General features: G+C 40.3%; 2 protein-coding genes across 5 annotated transcripts in view; one reads left to right on the top strand and one right to left on the bottom strand.

Annotated features, from left to right (window-relative positions):
* Positions 1 to 25821, top strand: part of LOC122419073 (protein artichoke-like) — a 59595-nt gene that overhangs the window by 22860 nt on the left and 10914 nt on the right. The gene's annotated exons all lie outside the window — the stretch shown is intronic.
* LOC122419079 (uncharacterized) overlaps positions 1 to 25821 on the bottom strand; it is a 67052-nt gene that overhangs the window by 7305 nt on the left and 33926 nt on the right. The window contains exons 1-3 of one of the 2 annotated variants that reach the window (XR_006262809.1): positions 8038 to 8436; positions 3859 to 4246; positions 2611 to 2940 (exon numbers count right to left, since the gene is read on the bottom strand). Coding sequence is in view for 1 of the 2 variants with exons in the window: in XM_043433344.1 (XP_043289279.1) it covers positions 25310 to 25331; positions 25648 to 25775 (150 nt within the window). In the remaining variant the exon portion in view is untranslated. Of the gene's footprint in view, positions 1 to 2610; positions 2941 to 3858; positions 4247 to 8037; positions 25332 to 25647; positions 25776 to 25821 lie in introns of those variants that run through there. The other variant, XM_043433344.1, reaches the window with a different exon arrangement.

A 25821-nucleotide genomic window follows, 5' to 3' on the forward strand; every position in this document is an offset into this window, starting at 1 on the left:
ATGCGATAACCGCACAACAGAATAGAGAATCTCCGCATTTTCGCAAAGCGACATTTTCCGCACACAACTCTTACCTTTGCTGATGAAAAAAAAAAAAAAAACGCCTGCAAAAGCCCTCATTCCCGGTCGCATGCAAAATAAGGAAAAAAATTGTATCAACAAAGAAAGGAGATAGAAAAAGGTAACAACGTTACCGCGATGCCTCGAAATTGTTTCGAAAGTTGGTAAACTTCAGTGAAGGTTTTCTGCAAACAGGAGAGATACTCCGAGCCACGATACTTCCATGCTCTCTCATAGTTTCATGCTTCCCGTACAGTAGAGAACCACTCTCGTTTATAGCAGTTCGACGCTGGTGCACCCTCACAAAATGACCTCACCAGCCTCCCTTTCTCTGAACTTCTTCTCCGTGGTATCCGTGCTGGTTCCTCTTCTCGCTTCCCCTCCATCTGGCCTTGCTAACCGTATCCCGAGGAATACACTTACATACATACGGGAATCCTGAACTTTACCCACGGCTTGGTCAAACTTTGTAGTCGACGAGCGCGCACGAGAGTTCACGCGGTATATCGATAAGTCAGACTCAACTACCGTCACGATAATTCCACTTTGACTGCAGTTTTCTCTGCCCCCTCCTTCCCTAAACTTTCGCGAGCAACAAAACTAAAATCCGCATTTACGTGTAACACCCGTATACGAGAACGCGCTATCCTCCGGTGCAACGTTCCCTCCGATTGAGTAGAAATTAATGTGCGCAAAGGAGAGAATGATAAATCGATCGCCACTTGAGCCTCTGATATTGAATTTTTCCGATATTATTTCCCCACAACTTGCATTACTCCCTTCCCCCCGCCATTCTTCGTGAAAATTAACAAATTATTTCACGGAGAAAATCCTCGTCGTTTGGTATGGAGTTACCATTCGTCATTCTTCATTCCGAACACAGACTCCGCGATGGAATGAAAGAAACTCTAGAGAAACAAGTGTTGCGTGCTATATACGTTCGTGACAAACACACCGGGCAAGAAAGATATTTTCGCGTGCAGAATATCAATCGAGCTGGAAACGACACACCCTTCAAAGTCCTCTCATTCGAATATCTATGGACTATTCCGAAGTGAGTGGAACGAATTTCAGGGAGACGAAATTTATCAAGTTATTCTAAGGCTTGATATTACAATAATTATTTGTTCACTGCAATCATTCAAGTTCGATTGTATTTTTTTATCAGTTGCGTGTTAAATAAAGACGATCGAGCATGATAACGTGGTTCGAAAAGTTGGAAATATTGCCTCCATTCAGAGCATTTGAACCCCCCAAATTGGAAATTTGGTTTTGAAGCGATACTTTTCAGTCCATTTTCATTTTCAATCTAAAATTATCAAATTTGCGTCATTCCAAATCCATGATGAGGTAAGCAGTTGCGTGTTTCATATCGAAACTCCAATTCTATTCTCCAACGGAAATAACTACCGCTCTCCAGTCGCGTACATCTCTCAACAATGGATGTAAGTACAAATGAGAAAAAAGTTTCCTCGTTGATGAAGAGGAAACTTTTCTGGAAGCCCTTTTATCTTCATTTGAATGGTGAGTACGATGAAAAGTGATCCTCGGGTTCACTGGACCGACTGACGCCGACTGTTATAATAATTGCCAATATTGGTCGATAATCCCAAAACGATAAAGCAAACCGTCGACTTCTTAGCGATTCCAGAAGAGCAAAAGATTTTATCGTTATACGTAAAGGAGTAGAATTTGGGATTTTTCTCATGCGACGGTAGCTGCGGATAACAGCTTAAAGTGACAAAAATAAATGGATCTTTACTTCGTCATCGCATTTCACTTTGGATAAATCAACGATAAAGCTGCAGACTGCAAGCAATCAAAGATTAGCGCGATGATACGTGGACATAATTTCATATTATTTGAATTTGTGGATACGATCTCGTTGCGTATTATCCTGGCTAAAATCTTGGTTCGACTGATCGTGCTTTTGCGGGAGTGGCTGGAGCACGCTAAGCTGATTCGAGGTCGAGATATTCTGTTTTGATGGTCAAAACAGTCCATCCAGTGTGGTAAAACGCAGCTCGGTTGGGCGCTGGTGCACCGCCACGAAAATTAATTAAAATAATCTTGGCTTATTAGCGAAGATAGGACCACGTAATCCTAGCTTGACGAGATAAGAGTAGCTTAATGAACGTAGTGCGATTACCCTGGAATATTTCCGAGCATGCAACAATGTCTATGGAGGAGTCTACGTGTACTTTCAACTCAACCTACAAGAGCGTCAAGAATTTCCTAAATCCACAAACCAAAAGATTGATTGCTTTTATAGAATCATAGTACTCTCTGCATTCATCAGCTTTGTAATAAGCGACATTCTTTATCCGATGAGTAACTTACTGAAGGAATTTTTTTTTTCTTCAATCGAACATTATTATTCCTCTGTTTAATTATTTGTCTCACTGCTACTCAGCAATATTTGTTTGACCTTGTCACGTCTATTACATGTCTGGCATAATTACGATGACCAGTCATCCACTTTTACAAATTGCAACGATCTTCGTAAATATATAAAAACACAAACTTCTGACACTGACACAACGAACTCACCGACGAACTGCTGCATTTTTCACATCAAGAATTGTATAAAAACTCATTAGTCTGCCACTTTGCATGGAGAGCGAAGCTCCGACTAGTTATTTTCCACGATCTCTCAAGTTCAGGATTCAGGAGTTTCTGACGCGGACTGTATCGCGCGTCAACCACTGCGCAGGAGGCAGTTCTGAGTTTCTGATGTTCTCGAGCAGCCAAAACTCAGTGAAAATTCATCGGTCCTCTATCGGCCAAGTTTTCTTCATCAGCTTTCATATGCATTCACAGAAATTGGGCCAGGAACGGTGAAGGAGAAAAGTGAGGTTGAAACGATGGCTCCGTAAAAACCTGAAACGACATCAACAGGGACAATGAAAAAGATAATAAAATAGCTATTTCCATTCAAAGAAATTATTAAGGCAACGAGCGCGTCTAAGCTACCCTTTCGCTGGGGTGAAAGAACTCACGCATTGAAGTACCGTGCAACGTGACTGATTGCACAAACATTTTGCACTCACTCAATTCTAGCTCAGAGCGCGACACCTGGTGAGCTCTCGTGAGAATAAAACAAACCATTGAAGTAAATGTACTTAAGAAATTTTGTTGTAGAAAACATTGAAAAGTGTGTGGAATGACGTTGCGTATAATCATCGGTGGAATAATATTTCAGTTTAATTACTAATTTTATTCATTCGTTCATTTATTCACGCAATGATTTTAATCAAGCGAAATTCACAAGTCTGTCGAATTTCGTATACGAAAATTTAGTAATTAACGTGTACAGTTGTATGACGACAAAATACAATGGGCAAAAAGGGATGGGAATTCCAGTCAATTCGTTTGTTAATATCCTTTATCAGTGGTTAAATATTGAAGCTCGTACATGCTCGTGTCAATAACGCGAATGAAAGAGATTCGAATGATGTTTTGATTTCGATGAAATATTTTGAAAAATGATGAAAAATGATTACCTCAATCGTATGCATTACGAGATTGAAATTCAGAATTTTTCGTTTCAACACTCCCGAACGTTCGTTACGAACTGGTTTTCGAATTCATAGAAATTGCGATGAAGTTAATTGCATGAGGGGGAAAGTCTAGGAAAGCTTGTATCAACATTTCGAAAGGGATGATAGCGAGGAGGGGCGTCGTCGATGAAGAATGGAGAAGTTCGTCTGATCTTCGACGGCCAAGAAAATTCTGCTACTATATACCGTAACGTTGAGAATGTTTTCAGCTCAGCGAGCAATTTCCTCGGGAAAATACCTATTGAATGAAGGCCCATCGTGGATGAAGATATTGTGGGCTATTTGAGGGCAGGGCAAAGGATGAATTTGCCACGAATCAGCCGCTTTCGCAAACTCGTATACTCGCTGGTTACTATTCTGCCTTTTGCCGAAGGGCTCCGTCAAATTTGCTAAAGTTCTCGAGGCGTTAAGGAGCGAAACGAGAAGCGAAGATTGCGAGACGAGTTTGAACGTCAACCAACTGCGAAAGTAGCTCACACATTGTACACAAAGTTCCTCTACGCATATAACCACAACGAATTTTATTTTTTTCGCCCCTTCTCCTTATGCGAGGGTAGCTTCTCTTCTGCCCAAGTTCATCCTCGTCCATCCATTCGAATTTTCAAACTCTCGTACCGTCTTTGATACTGCAATCATAAAAAGCGCACCTAGATTAGACGTTTCTCCTTTTACTGACTCTTATAATCAAAGGATTTTCGCTTCTCCAACTAGGACATTGAACAAGCAACCAAATTCATGAACATAGTACATAAACATCAACATTTTTGTAAACGATATTGTTAAATAATTTGCTCACGAATGTCGTAATTCCAGGTCGACGATGAATATCGTCGTACTTTATCAATAAGGTTTTATTAAATCTCGTCAGCTCACACGGGTTTTCTATTCCCGACGGTTCAAACATCGCCGGCTCATTGAGAAATGCCCTTGGCATTAATTTCGAGTAAGATTAGAATGAACGAGAGACGCACTCGACGGGGTTCATCCACTCAACTTAAACGAATCGCCCACTCGAAACGATTCGTTATCCGTCCTATCAACGCGTTTATTCGCTCGGGTATCAGCGTGAGAGAAGAAAACGCAGGAAGCCCAATAAAAGAAAAAAACAGACCGAATAAGGAGATGAGGCATAAAAAAGACAAAAAAAAGCACCAAAGTGTGTCAGCCTAAAATAATCTCAACGGCATAAACTTGTTAATCCGACGATGTAATAAATCATTTTACTAAATCATGTTACTAAATCTCAAGCCACCTCAACAGTGTAAAATTTATTTAATTCAGAACATACCAGTGTATCTCAGTCATTATACGCAGATGAAAAAAATGTAAAAAAACTCATGGCAACCGGTGTCCAAACTTGCTCGCAATTTGTTACTGATAAAGATACAAACTTCCGGTGCAGACACTTTGGCTACAATTTTCATTCTAATTATCCAAAATCGACTATTCGCCATTCCTGATAAACCACTTTTTCCTGTAATCCCTTCGTTACACAATTTCTCACACAACTCATTATGAGAAGTCAGTCAAGTTTCCAGTTAGGCAGTTCGGGAGTACATTTATGAAAAATCGTGAATCGCTGAAGCAACAATGCAGTATTCGTTGTAATATTACCCGAGAGAAGGATTGTTACGAGTGAATATACGTAAATATAGATCTTTCTGATATTTTGAAATATAACCAGCAGTCGGGATCGAGGAAAGTCATTATTTTTACTTCACGTTTACAAAACTCACGTTAGAGTCAGAAAAATGATCGAGTTTCATATAAACTTCGAGTATTCACATTTCATATTGAGGCACACTTTTAAATGAACGTTAAGTTGGTTATTCGTCAACGTTGATTCATCTATATTTTGTCTGACAGCGATTAGTGATACGACTCAACAAAATGTTTCATACGCCATATCAAAGAGCGCATAGCCAAGAGCATTCTCAGGCAAAAGGGGCGAAATATAATGCCGCGTTTTTCCGACTACACAATCGTTTATTCACGCCTAAACCCCCCGGGGTATCATTACCGTGATTACAGTGCTCGCGTCAAGAGGTAAAAATTGAACAAAGGGCGATGCTACTATTTGGAACCCGATGTTTTTCAAAGAGTCGAATCCGGAACAATACTTTATTATTTACTCGTACCCTGGAGCCCATTTTTTTATGTCCTGGTTTAGGGTCGCGGTAGCAACACGAAAGGAGTCTATTTACGCATACTATAGAATCGAAGACGCAACGCTATTGTAATATTTACTGAAACAGGGCGGGGTTTCGAACGAGTTTTGAAAATTGTTTCCAGAAATATGCAATTGATTAGAGCGTTTTGAAAAAATTCATACAAAAACGAGGACTGATTCATAATTTTTTACATATTCTTGACACGACAGCTGAGTGAATATTTTACATGATAACGAGCAGAAGCATTTTGATTGAACAAAATGTGGGCTCAAAGTGGTCCACTCATTTTTTATTTCTCGACGTATACACGATGTATTATGCATATTTGATAAACGTTTTGGCATACCCTCGCTCCATGCGTTGCTTGAAACTTTTTTTCCATCTATACTTTTTTAGTCGCCAATGTTGTCGAGATAAATTTGTCTCTCCCGTAAGTATAAAAAGGGAATAAGCAATGAAGGAAAATTCGAATGGGAATAAAACGGATTTCATGTTCTGAAAATCGAGAAGCAACCGAAGTGGAGCAAACGCAAAACTGAACGAGGTGAAATGGAAATGGGTTTATAAGTTGAAAGACATTTTTCGAAAAGTGTGTCATGGCTTTTGTCGAAGCCTAAGCTTTATTTTTCATCACCCAGAACTACTATTCGGAGGAATTTAAGGTACTCGTCTCAACTTTTCCACTGCAGCTATGCTTTTGCAAGGTAACTATGTCAGAAAAACTATTTTTTTTCCTTCTTCCCACGTTAAGTTCAATGACAAGACCGAGTTTAGCCACAAATTCGCCGAATAAATGTTCACCTATAACATTTCTACGTAACCTGCTATCTCTAGAGACACGTTTAAATTCGCCAGGACCCGAGTATTAAAAAAGAAACAATCGATCAACCGAAAAATAACCACTGAACGTCGGAGAATGAAGGAAAAAGCTCGCAGCATTTACAAGACCAGGAAACGAGGGAAATTACATTAACCTACTAAAATTCTGAGCTTCTACGAGGTAGCCTTCTTTTGTTCCATTCCTATACTCTCGAGACCATAAATTATCAATGTTTCGTGACCCTTTATCGCATACATTATAAAAGTAAAAGCCCAATATCTGTAGGCGAAGTGACTCGTAGATACAGAAATTCATATCGCTGGCTCTACTACGTACATAGAAAGAAACATACGAAACATTAATGGGGGAGTTCATGCTGTCGTAAGTTCGTTCTACATTCAGAGGCGGTTTGAGATGAGCTTTAATAACCTCCCGAAGGAAATACACCACCAGCTAAAAAAAAAAAAAAACAGTTGAAAAATGTAAAAATCCTACTCCTACTCCCTGCGAAATATTTTCAATCGTACGAAGAAAAATTCGGTGTTGAACTATTATTTTGACTATACAGACTGAATTAACATGAGAAAGTGTTGATTATGGAACAATTATACACAAATACGTTCATTCTCGTATTCTTCGACATTTGATAAAGTTTTGAAATTTTTCAGAGCACCTACTGCATAATGTTCATTATTCATAACAATTATCGACATGATTTTTATCTACATCCGTCAAAAGTTTGAAAAATCTTGACATAAAAAATTTCTTTCTTCAATATTCTTCGTGAAGGATTGGATTCAAGTGAGATTCGTATCAGCTACGAGTCTTTCGGATCGATATTTTTGTCGCAATATCAGAATCCCTACTGCAAGCACTTCTTAGCCCTGGAACCGTTGACGCGTGCGATTTAATTGAGCACCGACTATAGGATTGAGAAGGCAGAAAAATCTGGAGGCGCAGAAAGTGAGTGGAAAAAGAAACAGATAAATAAAACTTTTTAGTGGGAATAAAGAAGAGAATCTGAAAAAGTTGGACGTCGTCGTTGCACGATCACAAACTCTAAAATCGAATCATATCGGTCTCCGCATTTCCATTGGACGTAAGAACGAATGGAAGTTAACGTGGCGGGTATTGTAAACTTTTCTCTGCCGTCGAAGATAACTCGTGAGGCGGCAAAACAAATAGAAATAAAACCTGGTGAAACTAGAGAAAAATGAACACAAAGACCTACGCGGGGACTTGCCAACGGGCAAAGGATGGACATACGTCAATGCAGCTGCAATTCCGTATAACGAGAGATACGAAAAATGCTCAACGATGTGATAAAAGGTAAAATGTGAAAAAGTAAACGGGCAGACAGGAAAAGCAGAATAGCGTGTGTAGATGTCGGTGACAGAATGTGTAAAAATGAAAATAATTAAAATACCGCTCGAGAAGACCTCGCAGACAGGAAGTTTAAATATAACTGGCGTCCCAAGAGTGTTTGTATTTTTATCTTTCCTGACAAATAGTAATGACCCAACGTTATAATAATCAACGTGAACCGGTTAAAAGTCGTGAACGTTCCACAACGTCGTCACGTAGACGAGCCGGACGTAACAGTACAATTTCATTGCAATAGTTGTACGTGTGTTTATACTTTGAAGTTGTAACTTTGGCGTTCTCGTATATCGGGCATGCATTGATACATGTATACGCGTATGTCTGTCGTAAACTTTCTGTGCTTTGACTAATACATGTTTTGTACTTTCACCTGTGTCTATATTTACGACCTGAAAATATTCTGCATCATTTACGAGATCATACGCACGCCCATATGTGTTTAGCACTCACAAATGCACATTCGTTGCTTTTCTTCCCACCTGGTGCGCGCTGTAAAATAAAAACTCCATTTTCCGGATTTTGATAGATAAGTGCATAATCCCTATATTTTAATTCCAAATTTTCATGTATTATGTTTCAATGAAACGAATGAGAATTCGTATGTTGCCGAAATTCGTCCTTTAATTATTTCGATCCGTTGCAAGACTCGTATGAAAAATTATACGCTATTTTTCGAGCAAATATGTTTCGTGTACTATAAAATTCAATCATGTGTGTGTAAATAACAGAAAAAAATTGATGAAAAATCTTTCGAAAGCCGGTTTTATTGCCCCTGGATAAGCCCTTAATGCTCTACCCATTTTATCCATATATTTTAAATGATTGCGAGATGGTATAGAATTTTTTTAAGCAATGGAGCTTTACCTGTTATCATCACTTCCATTCGAAGCAGCGTTGTTCGCTCGAGGAAAAAGAGAGTCGATCCACATTTAGTCGTTAAAGCATAACTGCGAAACGTCTTTCAGATGAATAGAGTTCGGCTATTGTAGTACATAAGCAGGAAAATCTCGCCAAAAGACTATTTTGTCGACTACGTTGAAAGCGAGCGCTTTTTCGAAATCTTTTTGCCAGCGCACTTTTGCAATCGGGAAATATAAAAAGTAAGAGACAGGGGAGCGCGAGATAGTGATTTCGCACGAAAGAGAGTCTGCGGATTTTCATTCCGAATAAAAAGAAGAAAAATACTCGGAGGAGCTTATAGAAGTTTGTAAAATAGTCGAAATGAGGGGGGATCTTCTTTAGAAGGATATAGAAATGAAACGAAAAAAGAAGCTCCTGCATTTTACTGAACGCATCGAGAGTCTCGAACGCAAACAGCTCGCGATACTGCTCCGCTGTTTATACGTACGTCGATAAGTATCCATGAATTTTCAACAGTTCCAATTTTCCAACTGGACGAAAAATCACAATTTCGTTTTTCTCCTCACCGAAGCTAACTTTGCTCTCTGATTCGCGAAGAGTTCTCAAAGAATATCTCGATGCGACGGAAAAATCTATTCAGACTCATTCATGCTTATGGGACATCTTAACTTCGAGTACTCGCCAGCAGACACTCCCTTCGAAATACTTTTTAACCGAATCACTGGGTATTCGTCTCCCTGTAAAATCCAACTTACTCAGCAAAGTTATTCATAAAAAAACTGTACTCGAAGGAATGACATTGACTGTGAATGCTTGCCTTACTTGTATAGAAGTGATCGCGTTCAGAAAGAATTTCACCTGAAGTAGAAAAATCTCCGCACTTACGAGTATTGGATCTTATCCTGTGTAGCTCTCGCTGGGCTGATAGGCCACACAGTTTCTCGGCATCGAATAAATTTTGAATTGTATTGGAAATTGGATGCTCCCAAGGCGATGTATACACCGGTACGAAAAGCATCACGCTGACTTCGATTTGCAAAAGTACACATTGCAAAACACGCACGTGAACAAAAATCCTATGAACAGATAGAATATGTATATTTTCCGAGGAGGTTTGGCATGACTGTATTTCTGGAGGAATAATCGATGAGAAAAGGGGAGTGAGGTAGGGAGAGGGGGCGACTGGTATTGGATCTAGCTCGATAGGCCAACGTTGTATTGAAGGAAAGAAATACGAGGTCGAGAATAAAGGGCACGGAACCCAGCACGACTCGAACGTCGAAAGATTGCGGCCCGAAGGAAAAAAAAATATATCGATATATAACAATAGCTTCACCCGCTATTTCGTTCCATCTTGGTAGATTATTAAGGCTGCGTAAAAAAGAGTATGGAAAAAGGTTGAAAAAAAAAGCAATTCGTCTGTCCACGAATCATGGAATGAAGCAGCTTCAACGAGAGCTTTCCTTGACGGAAAAAGATACCGAGATGAGTTCGATAAATTCGTAATGCTTATAGATGGCAGTCGGCGAAAGGGATGGACGAGGGACCAGAGAGCGATGGGTATTGGAGGCGGGGCCTCAAGTGGATGCGAGCGGATGGAATAGTGTGGAAGTGAAAGTCGAGAGAAACCTTGGGTCTGATTACCATCGTATTAGATTTTCGATTAAGCGTCATTCCGTGTCCTTCCTGTCGATATTCGTCTCTGCCGCGTGCGCCTTTCGTCAGTGTGTCATTCCCGACCTCGATCTCGATTCTCCACCGAATTCCAACACTGAAAACATATTTCCGAATGATTTAGAACGCGCGACGAATATACCTTTGTAAAAGTAGAGAAATCAATACACTGCACACCACTTATCCGTATTTTCACGATGACGTAAGGACCTCTCAGTCGTGACGAAGAGAGCGCGAAAACATCTCGATCCTGTTTATCGCAGTCAGCAATTAACTTCCTCGACAGGAGTGAAAAACTTTCTTTCCTCAGTTTCGGCTGACGCAGCTCGTTTCACAAACAACTTCTATTTTCCATCTTATCCGTTGCTGAATGTCGTCAACCGTTGAAGCTCCTCTGCTTTTGGCCTCAGGATGAGATCTGTTGGATATATAAAAAACATTAAATATGAGCCATAAAACACCTAAGCGATGCTATATCTCACTCAATTGGGTGTGGAAAATATGAGATAAAGTTTGAAAAAAGAAATGCGTACACCGATACTCGTGTACTCAGGAATTCCGAAGGCGCTACCGTCCGTATATCGGGCTTGGCAGGATTGAAAGTCGATGGAACGTCCGTCGTGACGTGTAGGACACGTCAAAAGTGACATATAATGGCAGTCGAAAGGATCTCCCTTGGGGAACTCGTAAAACCACTCTGAGCGCGATAGGTTGCTGACATATCTCATTTCTCTGCTTCTGGGATGTGAAATCTTTGATGTTTGCTTCGAGTACACTTGTGCTTGAGATGCCATACAACCCGAGTCTTCGTGTACATATGAACATTTGGAAGTCGCTACTGTCTCAAGCGAAAATCGAATATTAAGAGGATGGATCAGTCGGTATATCGCGACCATAAGTGCGAGAGAGGTAGCTGCAAATTTCGAAATCGAAATTCTTTGACACAGTTTAACCGATTAAAAAAAGGCTCTGTCAGTCGATTTTTGCCATCGTTCTGCGTAGGCTGACAGAGCCTTTTTTAAATCGATCAAACTGTGTAAAAGAATTTCGATTTCGAAATTTCCAAGTGAGGTTAGTCGACTGATCCATACTCTTAAGCAACATCTGGGAAATTCGTTTTCGGGTGATGGCGTATATGCCATTGCGTGGGCGAAGAATTGATTATTTTTAAATGGATTTAAGCACGTGGCTGTTTGAGAGGCACGAAGAGCAGCGGGCAAAATCACGAGACCGGATAGACCAACTTTATGAAATGAGCCTTAGGCATCAAGCGCGTCCTTATTCAGCCCTGCGGACTGCGGTACGCGCGTTTCAATCTTTATGCATCAAAAACCGCCGCTAGTCTTTTGCCTGCTCCCTCGGGGCTCTTTGAACCAAGGAATAAAACCGTGACCCGACGCCAAAGGAATACGCGAATTAGATTATGTTTTTACGTTGCGGAATGGCTCTCTTCCGTTCGACGAATGAAACGAGAATAAACATGAGTCGAGTACTGTGCTTTTGTAAGCACTGGTGTATCACCACTTTCGTTTCCATACAATATTTTTGTAAAAGCCCACGATTCAGCTCGCGCACCTCTTTTCGTCTCCTTGCTCTTTTTGGCCACAGGCATTAGCGAGACCTCTGTTTATATTATTGATGCGAAACTCTTCGGGACGACGAAAAAGTGATGCTGAAATGTCTTGAGTTTGCCATGGGGAAGAGCTTTCAAAAATCTCTGTTGACTATTCCATGAGTGTGAAGTTATGAGAGTGATTTGGCAATGAATTTTTCGATATCCGATAATAAACTTTTCAAAGAAGAGGCTAATTTTTAATGATCAAGGGATTGTGAGCTCGTCGCGTTTGCTTCGATCAAAAGTTCGCGGCTATCTTTGTCGCATAGCGCGACGATTGCCCGATATTCCCAAATTTGTATCTGCGGAGAAGAGGAATTGCCCTCTCATCATCGCGGTTCGATTCCACGCGCTCGCTCCCTTCGCTCGGGGACGTCATCGAGGTGTCATTATTTCTAAAGTCGACTGGACAGTCGTACCGTACGAGATCCAATCTTTTCTCCATTTCATCGCCGATTTACCCCATCCACAGCCCCCGGGCAAGAGCCACCGAGAGATTCACCGCATAAAAAAATCGAGCCAAGTTTCTTTATTGTACATTTAACGAGCGTTGGGTACACGAGTGCGCGAGGAATGAGAATCAAGAGAAAAATCGAAATTTATCAATGAAATTGAAAGATATTGACGAGAAAAATCCTAATTTGTGAACAAATTTGAATAATTATTATCCGAGTGAATGAATTACGGAGTGATGAGTGTAAAAAATAATGATACACCATACAAAACTATAAATTTGACTATACATATATTTATATTGAATAAAGTGAAACTTACTGAATAATGATTATAAATAAAAGCGATGATTCATTAGTAAACTTTTGTTAAGCGAATCCCTGATTCGTATATCCGTCGCATATTTCGTTTGTAATTGCGGTGGGAATTGAGACACATCTCTGAGTAGGACTGTTTGGCATTACTCTCATCAGAACTCAAGGGTATAATTTATCCTGTACCGCGTGCAGGATAACCCCCGGTAACAAGCGTGGATGAAGGAAGATATCGAGTAGGGTATGCTGCAAACCACATACCACGTCACTCTGACAAATACACATAACTTGCGGAGAATATTCATGCGTTGTCATGTAATTCCGAAGCAAACCAAAGTAGCAAATTTCCTTTGTTTCCGCTCTTATCGCTGTTTATGGCATCCCCGTTATTTGAAACTTGAGGAAAATCCTGAGAATGAACTCGCTACTAGAAGTCACCACACTTATCGGCTTATTTAGAAAATGCAATAACGTTTACCGGGATATAATCTCATAAGGCGAACGCTACCGACTCGAAGCGAATCTCTACATGGCCTGGCAGATTTTATTTTTCATCACTGCTTCAAAATATTTTGCCCCATAATGTAAATTCCGGCCTATGGCGAAGGAATATTTTATGATGCACTTGAATCCTTATTCCATTCAACAACGCCTGTCGCGCTTTTTCTACCGTATGCAAACAGCGGAATTTCACGACACGAAAGTTACGAGAAGAGATGGGCTAGGACATCGGGGTTTCCTCCCTCCTGCGATCCTCGACTGCGGCGAATGCAGATAGACTATGTGCGCAAAATTCTGCCGCGAACGCGTTCGCTTCAAGCCGAGCTGGTAGGAAACCTGCTGGTAGGTAGAAACGAACCGACTGCTTTGTTCTACCATATATGTAATCCGGCATACGTACGTTAAGTCACGGGGTGTGCCTTCCTCGTTTCGCCGGTATTTCACTTGGTAAGAAGCCACTGGGACACGATACCACATACTTAAAATATTCAGTTCCTCGTATGCAGTATCTCTTCGCGATCGCACTTGGCAAATATTTCCCCTTCCTTTTGTTGCTTCATCACAGTAATGTAACTAAATTGCTGGCCCTTTCAAACCAATACAAAATAGGGTCATCCATTTTGGCACTTCCCCTTTGCTTTTTCTCTTCGTTTATTTTTCACGAAAGGAGAGCGTTCACTTGGCGAAATGATCGGAAGATGAAATAATTTAAAAATGAAGATAGGAAGCAAAGGACAGACGCAGCAAGGTACGACTGAGCAAGTTAAGGTGGAACGGTAGGATCTATCAAAAAAGAGGGATTTTTATGCAAATTTGTAGATACTTTCGAAAGTGTGTGGACCCGTGAAACTTCCACGGGTTCGACCTTACCGTTTCCGAGAAAATTGAATTAGTTTTTACATTGTCTCTGATGGAAAGGCGTAAAAAAACAACGGGGAAAAACAACTGTCAAGATAACTCTCGCGAAATTTACAGTCATTTCACCGTACCGTTTATCTGCAATGTGCAAAAGTAAATTAGTAAATGAAATTTGTTTCTCTCTTCTGGCGGACACAGCTTCAAACGCGGCCACGTTGCATCGATCAACGCACTCTTGTGCAGCTATGTATAAATGTACAGACTTACAGTTTGCCCCTCGAGCTTGAGCAGAGCAGCCAACAGTCAATAACTGAAACCATAACCCTACATTGCTGCTGTCAAAGCAAATGTTTGATATTTTGAAATATAAAAGAAGAAGCTTTTTCCGCCAAAATTGGGAACATCATCGTTGAAATAATTAATTTTTTTTATCTGAAATTACACTATTATCATTTTTTCATGTGTATTGAAAACCAGAAACTAAATTCACGTGCAGTTGGCAAGACGAGATGCCATATGTTATAAAAATGTGCCGAATCCTTTTTAATATCCTACGAACTTTACTGGAAAACAAAAGGATATGTGAGCATAAATTTCACCAGTCAAAAAACGAACACTTTTCAGCAGATAACGAACTTGAAATTAACAACGATATTGCGTTCATCAGTCGGCAATTGACGCTCATTTTCCTCGGAGAGTAACGTTCGACCAGGAGTGGTGAGTGAGTGATACGCGACGAGGCACTAGCCGGAGAATCAGCGATGCAGGATTCTTCCATGAGTGACAGGAAGCGAGCATATAATTTAGTCGCATCGACCGAACCTAGCAACTTTGTTTATCGATCGTAATTATATTGCGGTACCGTGTAGCAGCTCGTCAAGCGAGATTAATTAACGCTCCACCTCGTTCTCCGGGGAAGGATGACAACGACGCAACGTTCTTGTACGCAAAACGACGACGCGCATATACATAATTTCAATTCGACAACGATGCAGATGATTGGATTCGGAACATTCGCAACTTCTGCTCTTCGCGGGTGTGAACTTTCCAAGACCTCATAAAACGAAATATTTCATTGAACATCATCCACGTAAAATGTCGTTCTTCCGTACAGAATGGGAAGTTACAGGCACGTTTATTCACCGTCTTAATGTGATTTTCTTTGAACCTTCGAGCACTGAAAATGCGAAACAGAAAATCACGAGTTGAGTGGTTACGCAAGATTTATCGCGCAACAGCAGAGGAAAGAAGGCGGTAAAATTATCCCACTTTTTACGGTGTTTATAGCTGGCAGACGTGTGATATGTACAGCGACGTATTTCACAAGTAATCCCACAATCAGTGTGGAACACCGAGAACGACAAGCGTTTCTATAATGATAAACTCGTTGCTCACTGCAACTAGAGATTTAACCGCCATATTGTTTTCCATTTCTCGAGATGGTATTGCCGTCCCCGCCAGTCTATGCATGGCGAGGATGAATGCACTCGCTTTGAAAGGAAAAAAAGGAAGAATGAAGGTGGAAATGAGAAAAAAGGAAGAGACGAGAATAATATGTACGTACATAAGCACAGAGCCCAAAGGTAGGGAAAAATGAGAACGCGGTAACAACATAATAGCGAGGAGAAGATGAGAAAGCATAGGGCAAAACAGAGCGAACCAATTGGAGGAGTAAGAGAGTGAGGAATAGCATCGGGGATTGCACAAAAAGCTGTGGACAATGGAAAGTCATTGGAGCTGGCTGAGAGGAATGTGCTTCGGTCCGGGAGAGGGGAGGATACAGACAACTTCGTTGCATCCACACTCCCGCATAACACACAGCAGCGCAGTGTCGCCCTTTTGGCGTAAAATCCTTCCCAGGCATGTCCGTAAAAATATTTCACGTGACATGCCTGGGAAGGGTGAACGGGAGCGGTAAATTGGCCGCGAAAGATGAACGGGCATTAAATTTGTCATAGCAAAATTATGCAGGAGTTATATACGAGCGACACTCGGACGGAGCTAGCTCCGTTAGGTTGACCGTGCAGGTCGTGCGCATGAAAGCTCGGAACATCGGTAGGGGATCGCGCGCCCTATAGGACATGGAATTTTCGAATTGGTCGGCGGGTGCGAGAACGAAACCAGCAGCAACGGGACGTTCGTTCAAGAGTGTGGGGAAAGTAGTGAAAGGGTGCGCTTCACCGCGTTATTCCGGAATCGATATCCACCACTCGAACACTTGGCTACCCTTTTATTCGTTTCCCTCCGACTCTCCTGCCGGAGAATCAGCCCGCAATATCTGCTTAGAGTACTCGGCTACTCTCAAATGCAAACCCTAATTTCCATGCCTCTTGCTTCAGCGTAAACCTCCTTCAAATGGACAGTCTCAGTGTTCTCCCTTCCCCAACATCCACATGGCAATTAAGTTTCGGCCTGCAGAACCTCGTTCCTGTTTAACGATATTTCTTCAAGCATGCTAATCCTCCTACACCAGCGACCTCTGTATCTCATATAAGATAGTCCTTTTGCACTGACTCAATTTTTCTATCATTTTCGTCATTGGTGAAGTGAATTTTCACGCAGGGAGAACGAGTCTGCTCAATAATGCATTCATATCTTCTAGGAGACACTTTTCTCAAAAAATTCATTTATCCAGATGGAAAAAGTGTTGAAATAATTCAAATCAAAACAAAATTGTTCAAAGTACACAAAGAAAACGAGGCTGAAAACTCTAGAGGAAAGTACTAGGAATCTCGAAAGTAGTACTAAGTACTAGGAAAGTACTAGAATGTACTTTCGAATTAATCCTTGCAGCATTAATACGAACCGTTCTATCCACCATAGTAAAAAGACCAATACCCATAGCTTCATTCAAAGACTCGAGATGAGTCTTTTTCTCTATAAACATACAGTAAAAAATGTTTTCAGTATATGCATGGTAAAATGTCACATGTATTCGGTGCATACTCGTGTACCTATCATAGAATTTACTATGCTGACATTGAAAATTTGTGATTTACAACAGATTTCCACTTATCAGCAAGTGCTAGTTTGACATGATGAATAGCAGTCAAAAAAAAAACGAAATATGTAGTTCTCACGTTCATCACTTTTTGCTATCCACATAAATTCGCTGTTTAACATTAAAGTGACGAAAAATAAAAAAATTCAAAAAATTCTTTACCGTTTGTAACCGATGCTTGAATACTTTTAAAATTCTTGAAAAATATTATATTCCTCGCTATAAAAAACGAATCCGTTTTCTCCGTGTAGCAAAAGATTGCGAGTGATTCGAGATCTTTCAGACAATGAAGTATTTTGTGACGGCGTCTTTTTGTCTGAAATAATAAGATAAAATACTAATTTCAGGGGGACTGGTCCAGTATAGAGAAACTTTTATAAAATCTAATGCAAAATGTCGATCGGTTTAAAGTTTCTATGTCCACAAACCCCTTTGTTCTCGTCTTCAGGTCCAGTTACGAATCAATAGCAAAGAGAGCTTACTAGAGTGCTTCATAGGATTACGAATACTTGAGTGGATAGAAGAACTCATCCCGTACTCGAAAGGGACACGAGCGAAGGTCGAGAGTCGAGGACAGTTTGACTGTTTTAGATTGGGACAAGCGCGTTTCGGCGAGGAGAAAGAGGAGGAAGAGCAGAGAGCTGCTAGATAGCAACTATGCAAATCTCAATGATGTGGTATTGTCGGTGAAGTGTTCGGTCGGTATGCCAGAGAGAAAGAGAGAAAGAGAGAGAAAGCAACGAAGCGGAATGTAGATCATCCTGGTAGATAGGTCGGTTCGCATTACGTTAGCAAAGAACACACAACTTTCGTGCAGCAGTCTGCACATATGTCGAAGCTGGCATCGAAGTTGGCGAGAGTGCGCGGCAAAGGGAAAATACTTTGGAAAAACGAAGCGAAAGAAAACCGGAACGATATCGGGCATGCTTTATTTCCCGTAGACTTTTCGTTCCACCCGTTCCACCGTATCGTCGTCATGAAATTTAAATATATAGAAGTGCGCGAATAAAAGCCAAAGAGTCCACTTTGGTAGAACGATGGGCGGGAACCATGTTGCCGCAGTGCAAGAGCCCGGTAGAAAGAAAGCTCTATCAAGGATTCCCATTCAATCACTTGTAGGTCGCAGGTGGAATAAGACGCCCTCCGGTCTATTACAGGTCAGAAGTGGAATTAACATTACGAATTGATCACTTTGATTAAACTCCAACGACCCGTACAAAGAGGAACGGAACAAAAAAATATTACTCGAGGCTATTTTACAGCTGAATGATGAGCAGAATTCAATTGCGGTGCTTCGATAAATTGTATCTTGCTGACCTAGTTGAAAATCACGAAAATGGCTGTACGGTTCACTGAAATGTTAACGCACCGCACGGGCATTCTGGTTGCTCTCTTTTTTTTCATTATAATGAGCTCACAAAATTTCTACCAATCCTAGCAGTTCACTGCACAACGCACCAAAATTGTTCTTTGTGAGTTCACCGCCGTTTACAAAGCCGACCGAAGGATGAAAAACGAATGTGGAGCATCAGAAAATGTCGCAAAGACATTCAATCAAGGAAAGTGCTGGTACACTTCCACCCCAGACAGTCATGCCAACCAATGGCCTGACAGATAAAACTGACATTGGCACCTATCAGTTTTAACTTTTAAAAGAAAAGTTGAAAATGCATGCAGAGATATCGTCCGACCTCATTCCTAAATCTCGATCGATTTGTTTCTGGCTACATTATTTTCACGCTTCACGTGTCTACCCCATCGTTATTTCCAATTCCGATACTTGGCTCACTTATATTTATATTCATCATTTCTTTCATCGAGTAAACGTTGAACGAAAATAGTATCTAACTGGCGAAATCGATTCTCTATCAGACAAACGTCGCATGACACGTTCGATCCTCCCGAACATTTTCTGGGCTTACAAGGTTAAACGCTGTGCCCCGTCAGAGTTAACGCAATCAAAATTTCAAACGATTTCAAAGGAAGTTGCCAGGTGAACCACTGTCTTTCGCACTCAAGCTGAAAGTTCTTAAAATCCATAGGACGATAAGGCTAAGGTTGAAAGGAGCTTGAACGGCCGAGCGTCGATCGGTCCTCGATAAATCCTCGAAGAAGTTTAAAGGACGTCTTTAATGGATTCGAGACTATATATTTCGGGACGTCGAATGACTGGAGCGAAAGATGGGAAAGCGAGCGAAGCCAACAGTGAAAATAAAATGAAAAAAAAAAAAAAGAAAAAAAAACAGAAACTACAGAATCGCTTCTCCTGCAACGCTTCGAAGTTTCCATCCTTCTCGTTTTCTCTTTCAAACTCCCCTCCCCCACCCTCCTTTCTTTCTCTCTCGTTCTCACTTTCTCAATGGTTCTTTTCGACGATATCGTCGAGGAGTAGACGAGACGGCGATTCTCTTGAAGAGGCCCGGCAAGCACTGCCATGCGCAAGGCGCAACGAAGCGAGCTCGGTAGACGCTCGAACTACTTTTCCGTTGCGCTCGCCATTCGAGAAATCGAAAAATTCAACGTCCAGCTTCGATTTATCGCTTGCATTCGACCGAGAGAGAGAGAGAGAGAGAGAGAGAAACAGAGGGAGAGTTCAACTTCGATTCTCTTTGTGTGCGAAACGGCTTGGCTTGAATAAGCGATTCAGACAGCTGACAGAACGAGAAGAGAAAAGATAAATATGGTGCAAAGTAAAAATGCGCAAGGGGAAAATCGTTTGAAAACTAAAACGTATCGAGTTTTCCGGTTCACTTGAACGGTCGAGACGAATATCTGAACGAATGGGACGATACAAACGATGAGAAACACCACCTGAAATCTCATCGAAATCCATAACGGACAGTTCGCGAACACTGAGCAATTGGAAAAATAAACAATAAGAACAAGATTCAATGATATTAAAATTTACATATTGAATTTAACGTGAGCTTAAGCACAGCTGGATACACAGAAGATATCGGATCTCTCTTTTCATCGAAGTACGTTGATTCAGGCATAAAACGCATCGAAATTAATAACAGAAAAAATATTTCAATTCAAACTAATCGTCACGGTCAACAAAAAATGTTTGTTCATTGAAACGAAATTCGCTTCTCTCGACCAATAAGAGCTCGATACAGGCAACGTGATATTCCCGGGATGAGACGAGCAATTGTGTCTCATTTCACATTCCCACATATTCGCGTTCATGCGATATAAGATATCGAAATAAAATAATTTCGCTCATTCCTTGGACGGAATGAGTTCTAGGGAATTTAATAATTGAAATTCAGAAAAATATCATTGAAGCCACTTCAACACGGAGCCACGTCGACGACCCAAAAAATTGTTCAACCTGCCATATCCTCGTTCAACAAAGAGGATTCAATTCACTCAACAATGTTTTTTGGGACCAGAAATGATGGAAAATGACAATAACTTTTCGGAATCTATAAAATTCATTTTACAGTGCATTTTTCGGCACGCCGGTAGCACAAGATCGATAGAGCAAGCACCGAGTAATTATCGTATCATATAACACCCCTCCGCCGTCTCCAGAAACCGATATTGGCTGATTCCGCCATGTTCATGGCATTAGTCCAATCGAATTTTGGTTAGTGTGGACGTACCAGTTTGATTGACCGTTACATGCAACTAACATAACTACTCCCAACCCATTGGCACACCGTTGTACAACATTCTCAAACATTTACTCCCCTAAAACAGAGTAGTTTCGGGTTATTGGAAATTGAGTTTAGACGTCACAAAAAGCCATGCACTAAAGACAACCTTCGAAAGCATTAACAGTTGAATACTGTGACCGATTATCGATAGATTTTTCTACTAATTTTCAATAAAGTTGCTTTTCAGTTGGTTGTTTTGCAGAACGAGAAAAAAGATTGAAAAAAAAAAAAAACATGATCCAAACAAAATTTCGTACGGGAAACAGACACTCGACCATTTATGGTGCTGTATGTATGAATGGCCTGGTTACATATCGTACAACGTTTTCGAGGGTTCGTTAACAGATGCAATAAAATTGCATAAGCATCGTCAAGGGTTTCTCATGAAATAACTTTTCTGGTGTTGGATCATGCTTGCACTAGTTGACAAAAATGCTGAATCAGGAAAACTTCAACATTTTTTCGAAAAAGAAGAAAACAATTTCGACAAACGATACAATTATCTTTAATTATGAAACAATTAAGCGTGAAAGTGAGAATTCTATTAACCCTCGTTTTGCAGCAAGACTCAAACTTTTTGAGTTACTCAAACCCAAAAATGGGAGACTTCTTTCGCTACGAAAGTTATAAGAAAAATGTAAATGAAACTCTACTTTTTATCGTGGATAATAAGACATGAAAAATCGTATGACGATGAATAGTAGCGAGGATACCGAGAAGGAAATTTCATTCAAAGTGCTACACATATACGTACAACGCACACGTTTATGTACCATGAGACAAGCACGAAGATAGTGAAACTTTGGCCCAGCGTCTGAACAAGACTGATGCACACTCTCGGGTCTCATCCGTTCCTGTTCCCGAGGACAGACGTAGACTCGGTTTGACTATACATCGCTGTTGCTTTAGTAGCAAGTATGTACACACTCTTCGTGATGCTTCTCACTCCTTTAAAGATCAAGCAGCGTCTTCCCGATAGAACAGTTTTCATTTTGCCTCCGTCGCACGACGAGAGAAATAGGTCGAGCTCGACAGGAAAGCATGAGAATTATTCCAGGACACGGAAAGCAAAGATATAAGGATAACAACCAATGGAATTGAATGTGTCAAAGATGTCCGTAATGTTTTTCACCCTCCTTCGTTTCAGAAGCTCCTTTTTGGCGGCAAATTTTTTCACTATACCGCGATAGAAAAAATATCGACGTTTCACCACTGTATATGGGTCACGTAGAGTCAGAGGTGTTGTTCCCCTTACTTCCTTCAACTTTGCTCCCGCATGAAAATCAATTTGAAAGAACATTCGTGCTTGGCGGAAGAGAGAATGTCTCGCATCAACATCGATAAAGACTGGTCCTTAAAACAAAACAGCAACGGATACTGCACAATGAAATACGAGCGAGCGCGACGATTTGGTTAATTGTGATTTACGGGGCACGTGAACTGGCGATCAAAAATAAACGCCCTCTCATTCAAGAGCGAGAGAGAAAGAGATATTGAGGGAGAAATAAAAACAGCGTTTTCTTCGGAGAGTGGAGTGATCGAGATCACAGAATTTCTTGAATAAATATACGTCGGTATGTACAATAACGAAGGAAATATACTTGAAACAAATTTGCCAGTCTTGCCCGAGACTTTTTGTAACACTGTAATATATTTTATCGTGATTTACGAGCAGCAATGAGCAAACGCTTGAAATGAATACCGACTAATGAATACGAGACGAAAATAGGAGCGGAAAGGTGAGGAAGATATACTTAATTAAGGAGCGAATTAATCGAAACTTTGGACGATTTTTCCTGTAAGGATTCCAGAGGGTACTTGCGATATGCAAAGATTTCAAGAAAAAATTCCTCGAGAAGGGGTGCTGACATCGAAAAAAATGTTTCAGAGGAAATGGGGGGAAAAACGGGGTACCTAAGGAAATATTGAACTTTTCAGGAGTTTGAAAAGCTCCGTTTATTTTCTACTCCCAAAAACCAAAAAATGTGCTGAATTTTTTTTTTTTAACTTTCAAAAAAGAATGTTTCCCCGGGGCAATCTCCCTCAAAAATTCGTGAAATTCTTTTTTTTTTACTATAATTTTCATTCAATACACTTGAGTGCGTTTTCATTTTATACAAAGTTGTGCGGAGTGGGCACATGATTCGTGTGCAAGTGTAACCTCAAATCAAAGGTAGTCCGCAAAAATAGGGGAGCTCGGGCAAAGTGGCCATTCGAGACGAAGCGGATATTTCTCAAATTTTTCATTTTGGGGCAAAGGGGACTTGAAAAAATTGAAGATGAAATAAGTTTTCAAAAATTTTTGAAAACTTATGTCGTAGACAGTAATGAAAATACACAAATTTCCGTACAAATACTTGTTCACTTTGAAAGTGATACAAAAAAGAGAATTTTTGAAAAAACGAATATTTTCTTTATCCAAAATTTAAAAAAAAATTAAAAAAAAAACATCATATTTTAGAAAAAAATACGTTTTTTTATTCATTTTCGGACTACTGCGATAAAAACTTCCTCAATGCACTCTCGAACTAGCACGATTATTTTCGTTTTATATGTGTGATACTATCTGCGTTGATCTAACGAACATGATTCGTGTTGGAAAAATGATCGATGGAAAGAAAAACAGCGGAAATCTGAGAGCTTCAAAGTGAAGAGCAATTCATAATAAAACGAGGAGAACATACGTCAGAACACCACGTAAAAAACTCGTAAAGTTTGATTAAGATTTAAAGGGCTTTGTTAGAGACAAACGTAACGCGTTTATGGCGATCGTGTCGAGAATTTCGTGCGAGGTTCTCGTCTCGATACGCCACGTGTCGGATAAAGAATATTGCCGTGATCTCGTGCGTTTCGGTCTATAAGAGAGAATTAAATGCTCAAAATTTTCACAGCTATGCCGGGCAACTGGGAGAATTTGTCGACGATGGTTGAAAAAAGTTAGCACAAAAGCACGTTTTCCTGCGGCCAAAGGTGCAAGAATCCAACAGAATCGCCACTACAAGCCCATGGTGTGGATTTTGAGATTCTACGTGATGTACAAGCTCGAAGGCATTTGAAGGCTCTCGCTCCGCGCGTCGATCGTAGATTAATGTACAAATTGAAAACGCCAGCTGAATCGCTAAACGACCACAGCACCAAATGCCAGAGGCATCGTAACCAACACATTGCTCTACCATCCAACAAAATCGAGATTCTTTCCTACCCTCGATATACCAAGCGCATCCAGCTTATATCGCCATGTTGAACGATGGAACGTGGTCTGGCAGGAGCTTCCTTCTTACTGCATTTATCTTCACACTCAAAGTCTCACGATACACGCGAAAATGTATGAAAAAATTCAGTCGATACCTATATATTGGTCCCACGTGTAGCCTCCGTTGCTCTCAACTTCTCTTTGGATCTATTTTATCGGAATTATTTTATTTTTTATTCATACGTCACATATATCAATCAAGCACAATTGAAATTTTGTGAATTACGATACAATTGATCATATGAATCCACGGTCGAAATATCTGGTGAATTAACTAATTCATATTTTAATTCTGCTTGAAATGAGAACTGAAATTTTCATAAATATTATATAGAAAATCAACATATAAACGTATTAATATATGAAGTATGTTGAGAGAAAATGAGAAAAATAAAAGAGGGCACAGTCGTGACAGAAACGCCCATATGCCAAATCATGATTTTTCTGTATCAGAATTCAAAAATGTTCTTGTTCTAATAAAATACTTTCGATCGATTTTCTTTACTCCAATTTATTATCCTACATTTGTTCGTTCTATACCAGTGTTTGTATGAATAAATAGTTCGTTGACCGTTCATACGTTAGAATTGACACAAATAATTTGCCTCGTAATTAAACGTCAAATTCTTTCTAACAAATCTTATCCACATTTTACTGACTTAGTTCCGATTCAGTTTTCCCCATGCCGTTTCTGCCCGCGGTTGATAAATCGATGACTTGTAACTTCACTCGGAGGAGAAATGAGTGGGACACGTGACTTTCATAGCTCCATTACCCAAAGTATGATCTAATCTTAATTAGGCTATTAATTCGTCCTCTGCGGGATAGCGGTTTGAGGTAATCACTGAATTCTTCATTCTCACCCCACATGGACCAATGAAACGTCTCAAGATTATTATTATTATTATTATTATTATCATTATTAGAGAACGACGTGTTTAACTGGGGCTGATATGTCAATGGTCAGCTTCATCGTGACCGATCACAATAACGATCTCTGGGTGTCTCTAAAAGCACATCATCCCTTTCGTCAACGTTACGCCTTGTTAATAGGACCCTCGAAAAGTTTCGTTATCTCTGTATACACGCTCAGTTATCTCACATTACCGGGAATAATCTGCCATTACGTTTTTACGACGTGGCCACTGAAATTCAGGGTAGAAAATAAAATGAGATGTGAAACGCACTTCACCGTGCGATCCTATCGTAGATTTACGGTCGTCTTGTTACGTGATATTTCGTAGCTTATTTAACGAGTTGTCGAAAAAAAATGTTATAAGTAAACAAAAATATCAGGACAGTTGTTCACCAAAGAAGGAAAACTCATTTAGCAATAATACGAGAGAAATAAGCACGAATGTTTAGCTGCTGCGAGCGATCCTCACGAAACAAAGACGTTTTCGATCCCATGATTATCAGAGTTTGGCCTACTTCCGTAAATAAATAAACACTCGTACTCACCAACGTAGAGTCAGGAGAATTGAATTAGGAAATTGACGGTTGACATAAACGTTGTACGCATATGGTGACTGTCTCGGTCCACGCCCTAATGACATTTCCAGGCGGAGTTCTGCGTCTCGCTCGTGCAACTGTAACGAAATATTCCAAGTTTACATAACCGTATCTGTCTTTTGC

This window comes from Venturia canescens, chromosome 1, assembly GCF_019457755.1.
Source record: "Venturia canescens isolate UGA chromosome 1, ASM1945775v1, whole genome shotgun sequence".
In the NCBI taxonomy this organism is placed as follows: domain Eukaryota; kingdom Metazoa; phylum Arthropoda; class Insecta; order Hymenoptera; family Ichneumonidae; genus Venturia; species Venturia canescens.